This window comes from Diplotaxodon limnothrissa, linkage group LG11 (genome assembly GCF_057381915.1).
Source record: "Diplotaxodon limnothrissa isolate DT_005_m linkage group LG11, D_limnothrissa_male_GT1.1, whole genome shotgun sequence".
NCBI classification, from domain to species: domain Eukaryota; kingdom Metazoa; phylum Chordata; class Actinopteri; order Cichliformes; family Cichlidae; genus Diplotaxodon; species Diplotaxodon limnothrissa.
The window spans coordinates 34,840,794-34,861,243 of NC_140606.1; the positions used below are offsets into that span (position 1 = coordinate 34,840,794).

Consider the following 20,450-nt stretch of genomic DNA (forward strand, 5'->3'; position numbering starts at 1 on the left):
AGAAAGCTGTCTGCATGATGAGTGACCATTTTCCCATGTCATAGACTAAATATATAGAAGAATTTTCCTTCACCGTCCTGCCTTTAAAACAGGCTGGCAGGTACAACAACCGGGGCCAGCTTGCTCTGGAGCTCGGGCTTCGTTTGCCATTGATTTATATCTTAAACAACCTCTCCCGGTGCTTCCACTGCTAAAGGTGAGATGCACAGCCAGTGTTTGTGACAGAGATGGACTAGGAGCTGTGGCAAGAGAGAGAGGGATGATGCTGTTTTAAAAAATGCATCACCATTAAATCAAAGAGTAACCTTGAACGAGTTCAGGCCGGTGCCAGCTCGGTGACACGATCTGCCCTCAGCACGCCGTGCCACGGAGCATGCCAAACAGCGGGGAGAGGAGAGAGAGAGAGAGAGAGAGAGGGCTGCTGATACAGGTTAGGCCTGTAGTGCTGGGTAGCAGTCCGGCTGGTTGCTGACCAAGGGCATTTACACAGGCATTTTGTCCAAGTTGGAGCAACCTGTTATGGGAAAACGAATGAGTCTGAAGCATGTCCTTGCAAACTGCCTTCAAAAGGTTGACTGAAAATAAATAACATCAATTAATCGATTAAACGCCCACCCCGCTATATGAAGTAAGAACGCCCACATTCCTCAGCAGCCGATGTCCAAAAATTGACCTTTTCACTCTTGAAATATGAATTATTCCTTAGGCTTCTTACAGCCACTGAATCTTTTCTGCTAAATTTAATAATCCCCAACACAGTCAAACACACACGCATCTCACTCAGCAGCTGCACAGCATCTCCTCTTCTCCTCTAGCACACAGGCAGGTTATGATGCATGGAGGAGCCGGAAGGAAGAAAGAAGATGAGGTCCAAAATTGCTTCGCTGTCTTATGCCACTTCATGAAACACTTGCACCTTTTAATCCATCAATTTGTGTTCCCGGACACAAATTTTCATCTAACTGGTTTCACGTGCTGATTTGTGTCCACGAACAGAAACCGAATATTTTTTAAAAGCAAGAAAAAAAGTCCTGGGTGGGTTAGCAATGGAAGAACATATTTAGCATGGTTTGAATCCAACAAATGGAAGGTTTTTACACTTCAACTGTGTTTTATTAGAAACTACTCAATGTGGTTTAAGCATTTAAAAACACTTTTTTTAAAAAAGGTTTAGGGACTAAAACCAACTTAGTTAGGTTTAGATAATGATCTTAGTTAGGGTTAAAATCATAGCCTGTATAAGACTGATGAAGTATCTCATCTTTAAAAGTAAAGCCAACACTATAGTGCCATAAATATACATTCTGTGTAATGGCCAGCAGAGGGCCATTACACAGACCCTTGTGATTTTGATTATCTAGATATTTGTGAGAAAGCAGCCCCTCATTCCCCTGATCTTGAACCTCACTAAACACTTTTCTGCTAAGTTTCTGAACTCAGTCGCTAATTTCGAATCACACTGAATAAAATATGAAGTTCATACTGTAAATTATGGTCATTCTAAGCATCAAAAAGGAGGATTATCTGGAATTTTCCAGTACTTGAAATTGACAAGCTTTTAGCCAATGAGCGTTCACAGTCAGTGGCTTGTGGTAACACCACTTAACTGTACTTCACAAACCAGTCGCCGCTGTCTCAGTGACTTTGTCCATATTTTCAATTGTCTATGGTTAAAATAAAACAGTGGCCACTTTTTTCAAGGCTTGTTTTCTCGGTTGCCAGGGTGGCAAGTCTCTGCTGAAGACTGTTGATAACATACAGCTGACTGACACGAAACAACAAGACAATTCCTGTCCATGAATGTAAACAGAGATTTCTTTCCATTATTTCAAGTTGTGATGTGAGATTACACTAGATATTAATTATTATGTTGCCTTTGGTTTTCTAAAAATATCAAAAACACAGTAAAGATGGGCGAGACTTTTAAAATCCTTCCCCAAAAAAAGGACGTGTGATAGATTTTATATTCGTACATAGACTGAAATCTTGCTGAAACACGCCTGAGCTAATAAAGTGCAGGAGCTGATAAATTAAAGCATATCAGTGTCATTTTCAGCGAGATGAAAAGATGTTTCATGCACATTTGTGCAGGTTACTTCTCAAAAGAAAACCCACAAAAGCAGGATGATATCAGACAAACCTGTCAGCTTGTTATAGTCTGATTCTCACCTCTGAAACCAGGCAAACACAGGAGAGAACAGAACAGTAAACTATGTCTATATGTGTGTTGACTTAGCAGTGATAATGCTAATGAGAAAAGCTGAGATTAATTATTTGAAAGTGGCACAGAATGTTCGAGAGCCTCGCTGCATTGTACTCCAGCATGCTTTGAACTGTTATGTGATGCATTTTCTTCTACATAAATAATAAAACTGGTGCAGAAAGATTTAACAGATTCCAGTAATGAAATAAATGATGCTCAAAGTTTCCTGGGTGAGGATTTGTCTTTTCGGTTTTTTTGCTTTCCTCTAATCCTTAAACAAAAACTACACCTGCAGTGCAGACTTAGAAACCAGCTTGCTACATGATGTTCAACTAACTATCATCACCACGTGCTGTGGGCTGGATCAGTGAAGCCCAGGCTAAAGACGTTTGCACCTTTAATCGAAGAGATATCTTAATATAAGAAGTTCAACTTCAACAGGACATCTATACATGATAAAGAAATGCTGCTGTAATAAATGAAAGAAAGATCTGTTAGCTGCAGCTTATTGACTGTCCTGTAATTATAAAACACAAAGTTAATTCACAGAATTTTCTATAGCAGAACCAAAAGAGAAAAACCTCAAAACAAAACAGGAACTTTCCTGTCATTTCACTTTTTTTTTTATCTATTACCTAATTACTGTAGTGTTGCATGAATGGCCACATGGGAGATATTTATCATTAAAGATAAAGCGGTAAAACTTATGAAAATACAGAAAAAGGTCCAAAATTACGCCTTCCTTCACATCTGTTGGGGACAAATTGGCTTCTTTGCCAGCCGATTGTGGCCCCCGGGCATTGTTTCACACGCCTGCTGTTGACAAAAGACTGCACGGGCACACTGACGTCACACCCTGGTTTTGGATTCTGAATTTGGAAGCCTCTGTGTTAGCATTTCATCTAACATTGGTTTTCCGGAGCCAGACTTAAGACTACCATGTGTAAATGGGTTTAGTGCCGAGTTATCAGGTGATTAACAGCTCCATCCATAGACTGTATAGGGGCAAAGCACACATATTAGCTAATTAAAGCTAACACACTAAAAAACAGTAACGTTTTACTCACCAAAACTAAAGCAAAGACCTCTTGAACCATGAGTGCTGCAGGCCGTATTATTTGTCAGGTAATTCAACGAAGAATGCTCCAAAGGCAGCGCACAGGTTTAATTCCACAAGTGTAATTAATGGAGGTAAGACCTAACAGACACCTATGGGGTTTGCTCTTGGCGCACCTGTCACTCAACACAGCCACGCCTCTAACTTTAAACCTTAACAAAATGAAGGGTATAGAAGGTGGTGTTCAGATCCCTGTTGTCTGGGAAAACAGTGTTGTCCACCTCAGTGTATCAAGTAATATGCACTAAAAGCTCATTTAAAAGCACAAAACATATATATATATATACAGCTGTGGAGCCTGTATTAAAGTAAGGGTACAAAGAAACAAATAGAAAAATACTAATTTAACCATAAAATATTAAACTAAAATTAAACATCTCATTATGCTTAGTTTATCCATTAGGATTCAAAACCAAAAGATATTACCAACAATAATAATTTCAGTAGAATATGAAAACATATCAAAAACGTATTTACAGATATAATCAGACTGCATTTTGTTAACTTCTTGACCTCGTAGTTGAATCGTGTCCTCCAACGCAGCCACCATTATGTTGGTCATTGATTTTCATGGAAGCACAAGCTCTGTCCGCAATTAAACTCATTAAACTGAGTTCAACCAATTTTCTGGTGGTTTGGTCCTGCCTTGTTAAATAAAATTTTTTTAAAAACGCTGGAACAGCTCTGTTTGTCTCCCTCATATTTTTACCTATGTGGTGAGAAAAGAAAATGGAAAAAGGTTCAGAGCAAAGAAACACTTTCATAAAGAGAAAATACCAAATGTGAATGTGAGATTACTTTTATTGTTCTCGTTTGCTGCAAGACAAAGTCCCCAAGCTAATAAACAGGTTTAAGCACAGCAGACTAACAAAGCATTAGAGTGTAGCCTAGAGGAGGAAAACCCCACTGGTCCTTCAGCTACAACAGCTGAACTTTACATATTACTCGCTCATGCAGATTACCGAATCAAGGAACTACACTTATTTACGCTTTTTAATAAGGCACCAAAGCCTCAGAGGAAATTCTTTATTGAGACGACTGCTAGAAAAGCCGTGGAACTGCTGAGTCCCAGAACGGCACCTATATTTTCAGTAAATAATGTCTTCTGGGCTGGTATGGTATGCATAAAACAGTTAGCGGCGCATGTGGACCAACTTAAGTTGTGTGCAAGCATATCTTGGAAATAAAACACCTTGCAAAAAAGATCCCTTTACTCGGCGTGTTTCAGAGAAGGAACTATCTGTGGTATATAACTTATTTTTAAATCTAACTTCCTCCACTTCTCCCATATTCATTGAGACATGTCATCCATCTATCTGGGCCTCCGGCTGCAGTAGTTCCTCGGCCATGAGTGGCTGCTGCAGCGGGGCTGTATTTCAGCATGTTGAAGTGCATGGAGAATTCCCATGAAGGGTAAGGGATTATGGATTTTGGCCTCTAAGCTGCCTGGATGCCCAGTGAGGATGTCTCTGAGCGTAGTAATCTTCAAACACCACGCAGAGTGATGAGTGGGCACTGAGGAGTTCTACTCAGGATCTAAATGTGTTCCAGCAAGTTACTGGTGAGAGAGAGAGAGAGATAGAAGAAGAGAGAGAGAGAGAGAGAGAGGAGGAGAGAGAAAACACCATTTGGTGCAGAAATGGAAAGGATCGACTCAGTGGCTCCTTCAGGCAAGAGACACTTTTGATCCTGTGACCGGTTTTGAGCTATAGTCTGTGTCGAAAACTCGTGCAGAGCAAGGGATCATATTGGAGTGGTGCAAATGTAAATGTCATGGTTCCCCATCACCACACATAAGCGCAGATGGAAAAAGCCAATTGGGCAATTTTTGGGGTCAGGTCGGGCACTCTCAGGGGGTGGCAAACCTTCATAATGAGGCCAGTCACAAGTCTGGTTTAGTCTGTGTCCCAGAAAAAAATAAGGGGATCAGTATGTTGGCTATTCTGGCGTTAGTTGATGCAGAGCTGATGATAGCGGAGTATGAAAGACACTGCTTGTTAATACAAAGGAAAATCTCTCAAATGAAGCACAGTGCAGAGTTAAGAGTAAGGAAATGTCAGAGAAAATCAATAGTCTCTGATCAATATCGGAGAGGAATTCCTCTGATTGAATTAGACCCCCAACAGCATCACTTAATTGTTTTCCTGTCTTATTTAAGTGAAGTCAAATTGCTTTAAAACCATCTTGGACCTGAAGATAAGATTGTGAGCGCAGAAAGACAATCAGATGGGTTGAAGGACATGGGGCTTTATGGAGATTACATCCTCCCCTTAAGAGACCCCCTATCCATCTGCTCATATCAAAAGACTTTGGGATGATGTCTCAGGTATGGCTTGGGAAGGATGCCAAGGCACAGTAATGAAATTCCTTTACAAAATCAGATGGTATTCTAACATTAACGAAAGGCGCTGAATAGCCCAACAAACACAACATGGATGTATCCAGGATGAAATCAGGCTCCATTGTGCACAAAGTGACCTCGGTGCGTCGAAGGATCAAAGGGCTCAATATTCCCTGGGTGATAATCAAATTAAGCTGTACATAAAGCACACCTTCCAAATATAGATCCATAACGTACTGTTTAAATGTACCTCACGGTGCCTGATCGGTGAAATCGACTGAGCCGTATGCTGCTCACACACTGCTTGTGACTGTGCAGCACAAATACTGTCCAAGGCGACAAACAGGTACATCAATTTGGAGCATGACAAGAAATTCCCTTTAGGTGACAACAAAACGTACATGCTATTAGATCAGCTGCAGTATACTGTGATGAAATAAATTGAAGCCAACAGATGAAAGCTCGGGGCCCCAAAACAGGAGAGAGAAGACTATTAAAGGTGCAGCTCCACTGCTTTGTGTTGCACTGCCATCCTTTGGGCACACAGAGAACTAAACATCAGCAGTTATTTTGAGAGCAGACTGGTGGAGGTCTGCACAAGACTGTAGACAGAAGAAAAGAGGACACGTGTGCATGTAAAGCAAATAAAGATAACGCATATTAAACACATTAGTTTATATGCAGGTAAGGCTGATCGATTCCCATTTGTTCCTTTTTTAAATCCTCCTTGCATCCAGCAGGTCATAAGGTTTAGCGTTTAGGTTATAGGGATAAGGTTTTAGGCTTTAGGTTAGGTTCATGTCTGTTCAGGTTTTAAATGATTTTCACCTGTCCGCGTGGCCCAAATGAGGAAAAACTGCAAGGTCAAATGAATAAGACTTCACTTGAAATGTAATATCCTCTAACCTCTATTTGCCTGTTTAGTATGTGGCTAAGAAAGTGCTGAAAGTGCTCTCTGTGTAGAAGTATTTACTTGCATAAGCTTTTCAAGTGAAGTATTGATGTGTTTGCGTTTTACTTAAAGGCAAAGTTTGCCAAATTTACATATTTCCCCCCTGTCCCCTAGTGCTTTTTATTCATCTAAATTGTTTTGGTATAAGTGGTGCTCCATTTTTACAGATATCAGCTCCAGAGATGCCTGCCTTTGCTTCAATATTATGGAACCAGATGGTGCTCGCCTTCTGATGTTCAAACCACCAAAATAAATAAATAAAAAGTTACAAATTAAAAACTCAGCCGCAATAAGTTTACATCCTTTTAAAACCTTGCTCTCTGTTTAATACTTACTGATAGTACAGCGCAGAGGACAGGGAAGCAAGGAAATGACATGCAGGAGATGGTCTGAGGCAGACTCAGGGCACTGCAATAGCTTTCAGGATATGGGATGCCAGCTCATCCTGGTGAGCTATAGAGCAATGGTGGCTTTGACTTCACCCACCTGCTAATCAAAGTGCAACCAATCATGAAGAAAGATGGTTTACCTGACCACAATCTGGAGCCACAGAAAATGTTCTGATTGGTGTAGGAAGATGTCATTGTTATTGTGTGTTTGAGTGTCAGATTTAGCTTTTTCCATTTAATTCATGCACACAATAAAGTGTGCATGAATTAGTCAGAATACATCACTACCATATGTCTGAACAGCTCTAAGATCAGGATTTGATATAGCTGTCTGGGTGCTTTGGGTGTAGGTAGCCAATATCTTCACTGTTAGGAAGACAGTGGGTGACCACCATTGACCCTGTTCATTACCCTCACCAGAGGTGTCATAGAGCACTCCTGTAATATCTCTGTTTATTTTCCAGTTTTGCTCTGTTCATTATTTGCACATCTTAATCTGTTTGGTTTTTTTAGTCCTGCGTTATGGGGTGAGGTGTTTGAGTGCAAAAGTGTCCGAGTACTAAGTGAATCCACCAGAACTCTATGCAAGCATATGGAGAAACATGCAAACCCCACCTGCCTTTGAACTGTCCTGCTGTGAGGCAGCAGATCTAACCACAATTTCTATGTAGATATTTGTGGGATTTGTAAACTAGGAAGAATTTTATTCATGTGAAGTAATAATAATGGGCTGGATTTATACAGCGCTTTTCAAGGCACCCAAAGCGCTTTACAATACCACTATTCATTCACACACTGGTGGAGGCAAACTACGGTTGTAGCCACAGCTGCCCTGGGGCAGACTGACAGAAGCGAGGCTGCCATATCGCACCATCGGCCCCTCTGGCCAACACCAGTAGGCGGTAGGGTAAAGTGTCTTGCCCAAGGACACAACGACCAGGACAGAGAGCCTAGGGATCAAACCGGCGACCTTCCGGTTACAGATGCACTTCCCAACCCCCTGATCCACAGTCGCCCCATATTGTGTAGTACAACCTGACTACACAATAAAATGTGCAACAGTGTGTTCCCATATGTTCAAATACAGTGTTTCCAGTCTTCCTGTGTCCAGATTGTTATTTGCCCTTATTTTTGCAACATTTAAGTAATTTTCTACTTTAATTTTTCTAAGAATAGAGTTATTCCTTTGTGCTAATAATTACTAAGCCTGCAAAAATTTGCCATTTTGTCCACTGCTCTAAATGTAGAACACATTAGAGGGGGTAATATGAAACGTCCACTGTGTGTGTGTGTGTCCTCCGTTAGCTGCTCTCCGTCATTATTTTCTAGTCAACAGACATCTGCCCACTTTGCACACTAACGTGGGGCAGTGGCTGAATGCAGCGCGGGAGAGGGGAGGAGGAGGAGGAGGAGGGGGCGAAGTCTGGATGACGTCAGCGGTGTTTCGTGCACGCGGACAATGAGCTGTGGCGAAGAAGCAGCTGTGTGTACATACAGTAGCTGTATACAGTACATCAGGGCCTGTCAGCCAGGCAGAGCTGCTGTGTGTGTGGCGATGGGGAGGAAATAAAGCGGCTCTTCTACATGTCACCGACGCGGAAAGGTATGTGTGGAACAAACTGTTTCATGTTGCTATGCTCTCGGTTTTATTGTGATATGTATCGGTTATATTTAAAGGATAAGGCGGGGGGGGGGGGGGGGGGGAGCTGCTGGGTTTCCGCACAGTGCGCTTTCTTTCTGCCAGTGCGGATTTGCTGAATAAACCGCTCAGTTTACATCAGGACGTAAATGAGCATACGTTTACCTGTTTAGAGGTATAGATTATTTGCAGGGTCTTTCTATAAACACTGTTACTACCGGGGAAGGCAAACGACAGCAACGTATCATCCGTTTGTTTTAAACGAGTCGTGACGCGCGCGCGCTCTTTGCAGGATATGGTGATTATTTATTAATTTCTTCACGGTGATGATGCACAGCAGGCGAGGCGCTCACTGGAAACAGGTGGTGCTCCTCTGCCATGTTTAGAACGGGCACAGATACCTAAATCCCACTCCCGGCGATGATTAAACAAAGCTGGTAGAAATATAAATAAGCCAAGTCCTCGGGCACGTCTTATTATCCAGCATAGAAGTCATGATGATCCACCAACAAGGTCGAGTCTCTCCAGGGTCCAGGGTCTGAATCCATTTGTTATGATTCCGTCAACTTTTACTGAAGCTTCAGAGAAATGCAGTTTATAATTGTATCTTTCATATGTCATTTGTACAACGTCGGTTAATTTCAAAATAAATAACTTCAGTATAACAACTTCATCTATCCCCCCTTTTTTCCCCCAAGTTAGGGTGTAGGGTTGCTGGTTGGAGCCTTTCACAGCAGATGTAAAGTGTAAATGTGGTGTGCACTCTGAACAGAGCACAGGTCTATGATAAATATTGTTTATTAAGTAGTCAACGACCTGCAGTCATTTTCCAAAGAAGCTGAAAATAAGAGTTAGGACTGGGGAAATTATCAGAGGTAAAACCTTAATAGCTGAATATGAGCTAAATTAATTAATTTTTGAAACACTGTATAAAAGTGAAAAAGAACTTACTGCATGTAAAAGTTAAAGATTATGCTTTAAGGTGAAAAGAGGTAGTTTTTGGAGGGTTTTCTTTTTTGGCTGTCATTTTGTACAAATTCAGAGGTTCTCTCACACTATTTTAAAAAAATAGCCAAGTTAAATTTCGGTGAAATAAATGTCAGCACAGAACTGGCATGTTGTTTGGTTGGTTGTCTTTCAATGATAGATTTTTATTGTCACTTTGCATTCTTGTACAACAAACGTTAAAGAATAAAAAGAATAAAGAGGACATATGAGCTACTAAATTCCCTTCTGCTAAGTTGTTTGAGATGGATAATGCAATTATGAATAAATAAATAATAAGTGAATAAATTATAAATTCAGAATTCCACTGTATTTTCTTTTATTGCCCACCTCACTGGCTCTACGCTCCAGTATCTGAAAAACCCTGAAGTGATCCACGGTCACTTTCTCATAATAGTTTGGTACATTTTTGTAAATGTCAGGTCCTCCTAAAAAAAGTGCCCAACAATAACATTTAACAACCTTCCTAGGACAAAATAACATTTTCACTCCACAGTCATCATGGTAACAAATGAAAAAAAATAGTGTTATCACTCATTAACCATCAACTTTTTATTACACTCACTCAGAATAGGATTGAAAGGCGATGGAGAAAGTCTATTCCTCACTCTAACACCAATGCATTATTTCGAATATGATTTTATTTTTTAATCAAACTGTATTTATATATATCTTTCAAAATATTAGTTATTGTCAATACTGGTATAAGGCAACACCCTTACCTTATACTATCATTGCAGACATGTAAAAGTTTGGCTTTATCATCAAAGCTGTGAAGAAAATGCTGATTTTGTTAAGCGCAGATGTATTCTCTAATGCATTAGAAATACAAGGTGTTATCATATAAGACAGAATATAAGGTGACTAAGGCATTATATGGAGTCAATGGTAAAAAAAAAAAAAAAAAAAGTTCGAACCAACGGCCACATCAATACTGATTCAAGTACTTTATTTACCCCTCAGGTAATCTAAGAAAATGGAGGGAGGAAACTTGTAAGTATATCTTTGTGGACATAATTTCACATAAATCAATAAGTTCTCCAAAGATTTTATAAAGTTCTTTCCAAGAGAGGGAGCAGTCACAGCACTGCACCATTCTTTGTGTCATTGCAGTGGTTACTCCCGAGACTATCTTGATCGCTTCATCCAAAGCCAAGACTCATCTGTGGTAAACAAGTTCCAGCAGAAATACTGGAAAACCAAGCAGACTCTCATCAAGGTCACCGGGAAGAAGGAGGACGAGCATGTGGTCGCCTCAGACGCAGATCTGGATGCCAAGCTGGAGGTGAGCAGGAGTATTAAACGGTTTGGCCTTATAGTTTAAGAGCATGCTCAGTGACAGCTGAAGGTACCCTCCCTCAGGCAGGCTGCACAGACTAAAATGGCTTTTTGATTTACACTATGCCAGAAATTGCTCGAGACTTAAAAGTTTTATTAGGTTGCTCGACCCCCCTCCCCCTCGTCTGGCATCCATTACTGGAGCGAGGAGAACTTAATTCATGAAATCAATACTTGATAAACATCCAGCATTAATCTAGGCCATGCCCCTGATAAACATCTCAATTTTAGACTGTATATAAAAGATGGGCGGAGCTTCCAGGTCTATAAAGTGAAGTCAGTGGAGAAGCGCATTAAACTTGCAGATTTTTTTTTCTAATGGTCAGGTGACTCCTGTGGGTGCAAACAGACTAATGACCCTAAAAAAAAACCACGTATTTAATCATTTAGTTAGATTAGTTTATGTTCCGATTTTATATTACCATGCCTAACTAAACATCAGCTGTTCTTTGGGTAAATTTATTTTTATAACCTATTCATTTGGATACCAGTAACAGTTAAAGTTAGGAGGACTGACAGATGTACGGACACAGGCAGCTGTAGCCAACAGCTGTCTGCTACACCTCCACTAATGCAACTCACTGAACCTCTTTTTTTGTCTTTTGAATTATTTTTATTACAAATATGTAAGAAATAATGTGCCGGGTTGTGAGGTGCAGAATGTCCATAACAAATTCTAGTTTCAGTTTTTGAATAGTTTATTTACACCACTGCTGAAAGGCTTGAGGTCAGAATTTCTTGTTTTTTTTCATTTCATTTTGTTTTGTTTTAAATGCAAACCTATCAAACACATGAATTGGAAAAAATGAATATTTAGGGCAGTAAGGGTTTGAAATAAGATTTCTAATCTGAAAAAACAATTTTGTATTTTAAATTCTGTTTTCAGGTAATTTTAAGAAATTTCACTCTATGCTTCCTCCAACTAGTTTGGTTTGATGGTACAATGGCCATCAATGCTTGGCCACTTGATTATTGACAGGTTACTAGCCGACTGCTTCTTCTCCAGTTTTGCTTGGTATGGAGTCACGATTATTGGCCTGTTGGAAGAAACTGGGGAAAATGGTGCTGCAAAATTAAGTAGTCTTTTTTGTTCAAGGTTCTTTTTATTTTGTAGAACTCTCAGAGTTTCCCACCACAAAGTGTCTCCATAAGAGTTTTCCACCATGCTTGGCATCAAGCACTCCGCCAGCTCATTTTCTCCACATCTCAAAGATGTTTTTGTCTTTTTAATCTGTCTGCTCCTTTCAACTTGCTACAGTTCAACGCCAAATAAAGATCTAAACATCTCAAATATCATGAAAGCAAACGGGATCACAATCCAGTTCCACAGTAAAGACTTAAAATACAAAAAAAACAAAAACTGCTTCTAATTTCTGCAGGATTTTTTGTGAAAAAAGTAAAGAGTACCAGAGATTTTGATTTGATGGGCATTTGCATACAATACAGTCAAGCTGTAACACCAATGAGTCTAGTATTGAGACTGGGGAGTGCTGGCCACTCCATTATAGTCAGAACGTAGCTGTCTGAGTGCTCTCTCTAAATAGTTCTTGCACAGTTTGAATTTGTGGTTTAGGTCTCCTGATGTAAAAAGAAATTGGCTCCAATTGAACAATATCCACAGGCCACAGCACTGACTTTTCTTATTCCAGGGTCCTTTCACCCAGACCTCCAAGATTACCACCACCAGAAGGTGTCATAAAGCTCCAGTATCTTTCCATTTGTCCCACACCTCACAAATACTCTTTGTGGCCCAAATACCTCCAATCTTCTTCCATCCACGATCTATGTTGTCCATGTATGTTTCATCTCAGCGTTTTCCTTTTCTCAGCCAGACTTGGATATGACTTTCTCCTATGCAACTATGCCAACAAATACAGAAGTAAACCTTTCACTGTTGGAAGAAACTGAGTTTCGCAGGTATTTAGTGAAGCTGCCGGTTAAGATCCCGAGAAGCATCCGTTTCTCAGACAAGAGACTCTGATGGACTTGTCAGTTGTGCATTGGCGCGTCCACCTTTTCTTTCTATTGTTGTTGGAGTAATTTTGTGCTGTTCTATGAAGGGAAAAGTATGTACTGTTGTAAGAGAAAAAGTTATTTGGCAATTTCATTAATAGAATAATATTAATTTCTGAGAAGAATAAAGAGTTTGAAAAGACACTTTTCCCTTTTCTATTATTATTTTCCTTGTTTTGACACAATAAATGAACTCAGAAAAGCTGACGCTTTGGAAACTCAACTAGCTAAATTAATTGCATCTTTAATCATCGGAACAGCTTTCAGCTGTGCTAACATAATTGGAAAAGAGATTTTTAAATGATCAATTAGCCTTTTAACATGATAAACTTGCATTAGGTAACACAATGAAACAGAAGTGTTGTCTGCTGAAAACAGACTTCGGCCTGTGTAGATGGTTCATTTAAAATCATTAGGGATTTATCATCGGCAATTCCATTAATCATTAATCATCAATTACAACGTTTCATTTGACTAGGTGTTTATGCTGATATTGTTTTGTTATGCAGGTCTTCCACTCGATTCAGAGAACATGCATGGAGCTTTTGAAGGTCATTGAGCAGTATCAGAGGAGGATCTGCCGTAAGTTCAAATATAATTGTTAAATCATTTTGAGTACAACGAATCTACTGATTGAGTTTAAGACTTCTAGAATGTCAACCAAAACAAACACATTCTTAAGATATTAATATCCATCCAGAGTGATTTCTCTCTCTTACTGTTCAGTCCTTTCCCAAGAAGAGAATGAGCTGGGTCGTTTCCTGCGCTCCCAGGGCTCTCAGGATAAAACCAGAGCTGGAAAGATCATGCAAGCCACAGGAAAAGCTCTCTGCTTCTCATCACAGCAGAGGTAGGGGACACGGATCAATGTACAATCTGCCACATCCTTAAAATAAATCACATGCTGGACTAGAAAATAGCTTCAAGTAAAGGTCAGCCAACTGTATCACCCCAAATCCACAAAAAGGATGGAGAGTCATATCAGGAATGTTCATCAGGAGCAATAAAATAGCTGCCCTAACAGAGCAGATAACAGGGTTACTACACAGCATAGGTACTCTCACTCTACTGAAAACAGGGATTTCATTTACGTGTCCGAATCTGTGTGTCAGTCTGACAGTAGTGGTGATAATTATTATTAATATAACTTAGTAAATTATATTGTTTAGATTTTGTAAGATCAGCGGCAGCGTGAAAGTCATGTTGACGATTTTGGTTTTGCCAGTATTTCTATTTTTTTTTTTTCCCCATTGCTCATCTTTTGATTCTTGAGTTCACCATTTGCATTTCCAAGATCATTTAAAGCTTTTCGTCCTGGAGCTGAGATACTTTTCAGTGCAGCTGAATAAATCAGCAGACTAATCTGCAGCGTAGACAAGACATGACAAATTTTCCACATGATGATCCAAGCCACATGCAGCACCTTAATACGGAGTTTAATACGACACCCTGCAGATTGGCTCTGAGGAACCCGCTGTGCCGTTTGTACCAGGAGGTGGAAACGTTCCGTTATCGTGCCATCTCAGACACGTGGCTGACAGTGAATCGAATGGAGCAGTCAAGGACTGAGTACCGTGGAGCGCTGCTTTGGATGAAGGACGTATCTCAGGAGCTCGACCCAGATACACATAAACAGATGGAGAAATTCAGAAAGGTTTGTTTTGTTCTTTTCAGAGCACAGCAATGAAGAGATTAACAATCATTTTCATAGCAGAAAGAAAAGCTTACATACTAGCACAAATAATGCCTGCATTCTCTTTAGTTTTGCCCATCTCAGGGCTCAGGCATACGTGATAGTTCAAAGTGACACTTCAGGGTTTAAGCTGCACCTCCTGTGACAATTCATAATGTCTATATACCAGTAAGTCACAACTGCATATAATCCAATTAATTGTTCTTTTGTTAATTAAAGGGTACTTCTCAGACTGCAACCCCACTGTTGATATGATGAAGTGCTGCTCCCGCCTAGAGCAACATAAAAACAGTAATATCAGAGCCCTGCCAACGCAGTCTGTGGGAAATTGGCAAAAATATTATGACTTCCACAAATTCAATTTCTTCCTTCGCCGCAGGGCCTGCAGCAATCAGTAATTAATCTGTCAATTTTTTTTGATTAAATGTTTAGTCTTAAAAATAAATGTCAGAAACACTGGAAAATGTCCATCATCAGCTTACAGTGCTTCGTCTGGTTCATATTTATATTCTGTTTTAGTGGGACAACAGTTTAAAACCCTAAAACATGTAGACCATGTTGAAATAACTACAAATGCCATTTTACTAATCAATTCAGCATTAACAACACAACAGACCAAAAAGCAAGAAAACATGTTATAAAACCTGACACCAGAGGGCAGAACATACCCATAGATGGTGGTCCGCCTGCAAGAACCCAGCACTTTTTACAGTTATGTGAACAAGAACTCGACTGTTTGCATTTTCCTTGTGTGTCATATAATACTAGGTGGGGAGCATTTCACATATATTCTCTCTCAGGTTCAGGCTCAGGTGCGCACAACCAAAACGAGCTTTGACAAACTGAAGAATGACGTCTGCCAGAAAGTGGACCTGCTGGGAGCGAGCCGCTGCAACCTCCTCTCTCACGTCTTAACCACATATCAGGTTCGCCTCACAAGTCCCAGCTGTCTGCGTACACTCCACCGAGCTTAAATATGGTGTTTTCAATGGCTCTGCCACATGTGGCTTAGTCAGCAGGTCTAAACTATCACCCGCTGGGGTGAATTACTACTTTTACCTTGAGCAGCTGAGCGTGTAACTTGTTTCTTGTGTGCGTGTCTTAGACAACACTTTTGCACTTCTGGGAGAAAACATCCCACACCATGGCAGCCATCCATGAGAGCTTCAAGGGCTGTCAGCATTATGAGTTCTCTACAATTAAGGTCTGAGAGAGTCTCCGTAATAACAGTACTAAATGCTGACACTGGAGACATGTAATGACAATAAGCGATGATTTTGTTCCAATTATTGTTCCAGACTTTACAAGACCCTGTGGACAAACTGGCTAAAAAGAAGGGGAAAAATAAAGTCAAGGCAGAAACAGAAGAAGCAAAGAAAGAAGAAACCACAGACGACCAGTGAGCTTCAAGAAATATCTATTGTTATGCAAGAAAACCAAACGCGTACGAAAAACAGTGAAAATGTCGAGTACATGTATGGGCAATGTTCAGTCTGAACAGAGACAAAGAATTTCTGCAAGCCAGCTGTAGGTCAGCCTGACTCATCCCCGAGGCATCAACTAAGGCTGTTTTCTTAAAGCCACTGGTATGTCTCGTTTACGCAGACTGTTTCCTTAGGCGGCGGTGTGTGATGCAACAGGTTATGGCATTAGTGTGAAATGGGTGTAACTCCAAGCCCATCAGGATTATGGTTGTGAATGGGTGTACTTTAACCTAAACCACAATTATTCCCTAACCTAACCAAGCAGTTTTTAGGTCCTACACCCAACCAGCAAAAAACAAAACAAACTACCACGCCATGACTTCCTAGCTGACAGCGCCATGGATTCAACATCCTAACACATACTTTTAGGTCTCTAAAAACAGAGTCAATGTCTCCTGATTGGTGCCAATGACAAAAGGACAGGTAGCACCTGAGAAAAACTGATCTATTGAAGGCCCACTGGGATGAGGACACACTGTGTATGTCACCTATGAACAAAATGCTATAAGCTTAATTTCTGTTTCTTTACAGACTCATCTCTCTTGTAAATGAAAACACCAGCGACAAGGCGAGAGAAGGTAAAAGATGTAAAACTTGAAGATTTAATTGTGTTTTTAAATTGCATTTTAGGTTGAAAATAATAACTGACTTCATTGTTAAATAATCTGATTATATGGAAAATAACAAAACTAAGAACAAATGGGACCCATTATCAATCCTGGCACCAATTTTTCTACAGTTCAGGGTTACAGCAAGGATGGAGCACTTGTTAGAAGCAGAGGGTGACCTGAAGGCCCAGCATAAAGATGTAGTGCAAGATGAGCAAGGATTATTTTGAACTGTGAATCATGCAAAGCCACATCAGTAGAGTCAGTGAATTCAAATGTGGAGGTGGAAATAAGTGTAAATGGTCCCCTCAGTGATTTGAGTCCATAGTGAATGGCAAAGCAAACTAAGGAAAGGAAAGCTGTCTTGAATCTAGATAATTATAATTAAAATTAATGTGAAAATTTAAACACTGTGTGGGGGGGGGGGAAAAAAAAAAAAAAAAAAAAAAAGAAAATCATCCAAACATTTTTAAATTAACACTTTTTGTTGCTTCCCAGAGTCGGAGGGAGAGGAGACAGACAGCATGGCCTTACTGAATGAGATCCTGGGAGGTTTGTCTGTGGATGAGGGGGATTTTTCTCAGGAGTGGACAGAAGTGTTTGGAGAGACTGAGGAAGGAACAAGTGCTGCATCCACCAGACCAACAGAGGCCCAGGACAAGGAAAACTTCTTTCTACCATCACAGCTTTTGGACCAGAGTTTGAATAATCTGCAGTCTTCCATCTCAGGTCAGCCTGTGTGTGTGTGTGTGTGTGTGTGTGTGTGTGTGTGTGTGTGTGTTGCAACTGTGCTACTATACAAGAGTGAACCAGAAAATTGGCAAGTTGGTCCAAGGAAGCTCTTTAGTAATCAAAAGAATAGACCATTTGGATTTTGCACCATTAGACCGATTCTCTCACCATGACCACCATGCAGAACCTGGAAAAATTAGCCACCATTAACCACCAATTAGCCATAATTTATTTTAATTACACATTAAGGAGAGATACATATTCCTAAAAACTAATAAACACAGTTTTTCTTTGAATCAGTGCATTAGCAAAATCACCAAAAGGCAGAGTTAAAATGAGCTGCTTTTTCCTCCCCAATGGTTTCCACACAGGCAAAAGAGTGGCTTTAAAAGGATTTATCAAATCCACATCTGTCAAAGTAATAGCAGGAGGCTGTTAAAATACAGCAATTAGATTTCCTTACCCGTAGGTAATTGCCAACTACTTTCCATCTCCTCTTGGCTTGGATTCTCATCTGGTATTGTTAACTTAGTTTTGTGAATTTCCAGCTTTAAAGGTTGCAAGCTGCACACTTCTATAAAACTGCTTATAGTTTGACTGCATTTCCGAGGCACATATAAGAATCCGGCAATTCAGTGTTAATCATTAAAGTGCAATAGGTCAGACAAAATGATTTAGTGAGTGATTTACTGTAGCATGACTGAGATTTAACTCATGAGTCACAGCACATTACTGTGGGAATATTCCCACAATCCCAAAACAATCATTGAGAAAGAAAAGTCCTGTAAATATATGCAAGATGGGCGAGGTCAAGGAGAAACAAATGATATCAGGAGAGACTAACTTGTGAGTGACTTTTGGAAATATACTGAGGCCTCAGTCTCTTCCTATGAAAAGCCGTTAAACATGCATTTTCTACTTTTAACTGGTACGACAGATTGAACCCCAAATTAAGGGAACACGAAACTGTAAACACCAACAATAATTAGACCCAGCGTTGGTAGAAATATAAAATCGTTATAAAGCAAATGAGCGGTAGTCAATCTGTGCAAACAGAAGTGCTGCAGGGGCTGACTTGAAATGCAAAACTGCTTCTTACAGTTTACAGGGAAACAGAGCGTGCCTCTTCTCTTTTTCTCCTCTCAAATGTTGGCATGAGGCTTATCACACACACACTTAATATGGCATACATATCAAATTAGACCTTCAGTAAATTTTGTGCATCTGCAGAGTGACTTCCAAAGCACAAGCCCATTGAAAGCTGTCTGTCTCCACTGCAAAACTAAATTTACATCAGAGCTCTTTTGCAGTCATATTCAGAGTGCATGATCAGGCTGTGAAACTGGTAGAAATGTGGAAAAAAAATCCTTTATTTTGCTTCTAAACATGGTTACTTGTTCTTATTATTAAATACTGCATGCTGTAACTAGCACTCATTCTCAGGCTTGTAAAACAAGTTGCTGTGGGTTATCTGTAAGATTATGGCATGACCTTGACAACCTTGTACTAAACAGAAAGCATTTTGAGGGGATTTTGGTTAAAGGTCACTGTTTAAATTAAAAATTGCACAGGATCAGCAGCCAAACTGTATTTAAAGAAAACACAAAGTTTGATGAATTTTGCCTATAATAAAGGTTTTAAGTTGTACTTTTACCAACATCCTTGTTATTGCTGGACTCTGCCATAGGATAATATTCAGTACGTCTCTCGTCTTCTAGAATAGAATAGCCCTTTATTGTCATTGTACACAATGACAGTAAAGGGCTATTATATTCTAGAGCATGTTGGATTGAAGCAATAGTGGTGAAAGAGGTCAGCCCTTCAAGAGGCAGACAAGCCAACAGAAAGCAGAGCAGACTGATCCAAAAGAAGTCACAGAACTCCAGATGGAGTCCAAACTGGCAAATCAAAACTAAAACGGCTCATCTTCAAAGGGAGGAGGAAAAAAATCCACATATTCCCAAGAGCCAAGCAATTTCAGATCCAGGCAGTAGGACTTAAAAGGCAAGGTCAGGGTGCAACTGTAAAATCTACGAAGTACTTCAGCTTATTCAAAAGTTCTGCTGAAGGTGAAACAACAATACACAATTAAAAACAAATTCTCCATTTGGTTAAGTAAGAAATGTACAGCACACTTCACTGTTCTCTCCAGAGCCATGAAGTGCTGCTACATGTTGCATTTTCAAGACACGGAAAAGAATGGAAACCAAATAAATATGTCTGAAACAAGACAATTTCTGTTTTGTATTCACAAAATGTTTGCAATGCAGTAAATGTTTTGATTTTCTGTGGGACGAGTCATCAGCTGTGTGCGATGGAGTGTAATGACTCGTGTTGGATCGTGCTTTTGCACAGTAACAGTTTCCTAGTGAGTAACCCGAATCTATGCTTCCTCTTCAGATTGGGCCCCACATTCTGCCACTCAAGCAACTGAGCACTCATCTGAAGTCAATCAGAGCACTCCAAAGCCAGCAGAGAGAGGTAGGCCTGGGCGATATAAGTCAAGACATTAGAAAGACATTAGAAAATAAGAATGAAATGGATAAACTAGAAAGCCAACGCCAAACCGTCACGCTGACTTTTCTTAGTGATATTTACCTCGTCAAATCTTTTTACAGAGGCAGAAGGGACATCCAAAGATCTCTCAGCGTGGTTCAACCTGTTTGCCGACTTGGACCCCCTCTCCAATCCCGACGCGATCGGCAAAACCAACACAGAGCACGAACTTCACAATGCATAGTTGTTCTTCTGCATCACATTTTACCCTTGTAAGGGGTACAATAAAATAAGTTTAAAAACAGAAAACACAAAAAAAAAAAAAAAAAAAAAAAAAGCAGCCTGATCTGACTTGCAGAGGCCTCATGCAAGAATAATTCATATTTTCTTTCTAAAGTGGAACATGACAGGGTGTCTCAGGTAGACAGGCAGATTGTCTA

General features: G+C 40.1%; 1 protein-coding gene across 1 annotated transcript; it reads left to right on the forward strand.

Annotated features, from left to right (window-relative positions):
• Nucleotides 1-8,562: 8,562 nt before the first annotated feature.
• On the forward strand, nucleotides 8,563-20,265 carry ica1 (islet cell autoantigen 1). Its single transcript, XM_085365891.1, has 13 exons — nucleotides 8,563-8,605; nucleotides 10,610-10,639; nucleotides 10,760-10,931; nucleotides 13,507-13,579; nucleotides 13,724-13,847; nucleotides 14,453-14,651; nucleotides 15,491-15,616; nucleotides 15,796-15,894; nucleotides 15,989-16,089; nucleotides 16,706-16,752; nucleotides 17,281-17,511; nucleotides 19,915-19,995; nucleotides 20,133-20,265. Exons 2-13 carry the CDS (start codon nucleotides 10,623-10,625, stop codon nucleotides 20,252-20,254), a joined length of 1,392 nt encoding a protein of 463 aa, XP_085222017.1. The 5' UTR covers nucleotides 8,563-8,605; nucleotides 10,610-10,622; the 3' UTR covers nucleotides 20,255-20,265.
• The last annotated feature ends 185 nt before the right edge of the window (nucleotides 20,266-20,450 follow it).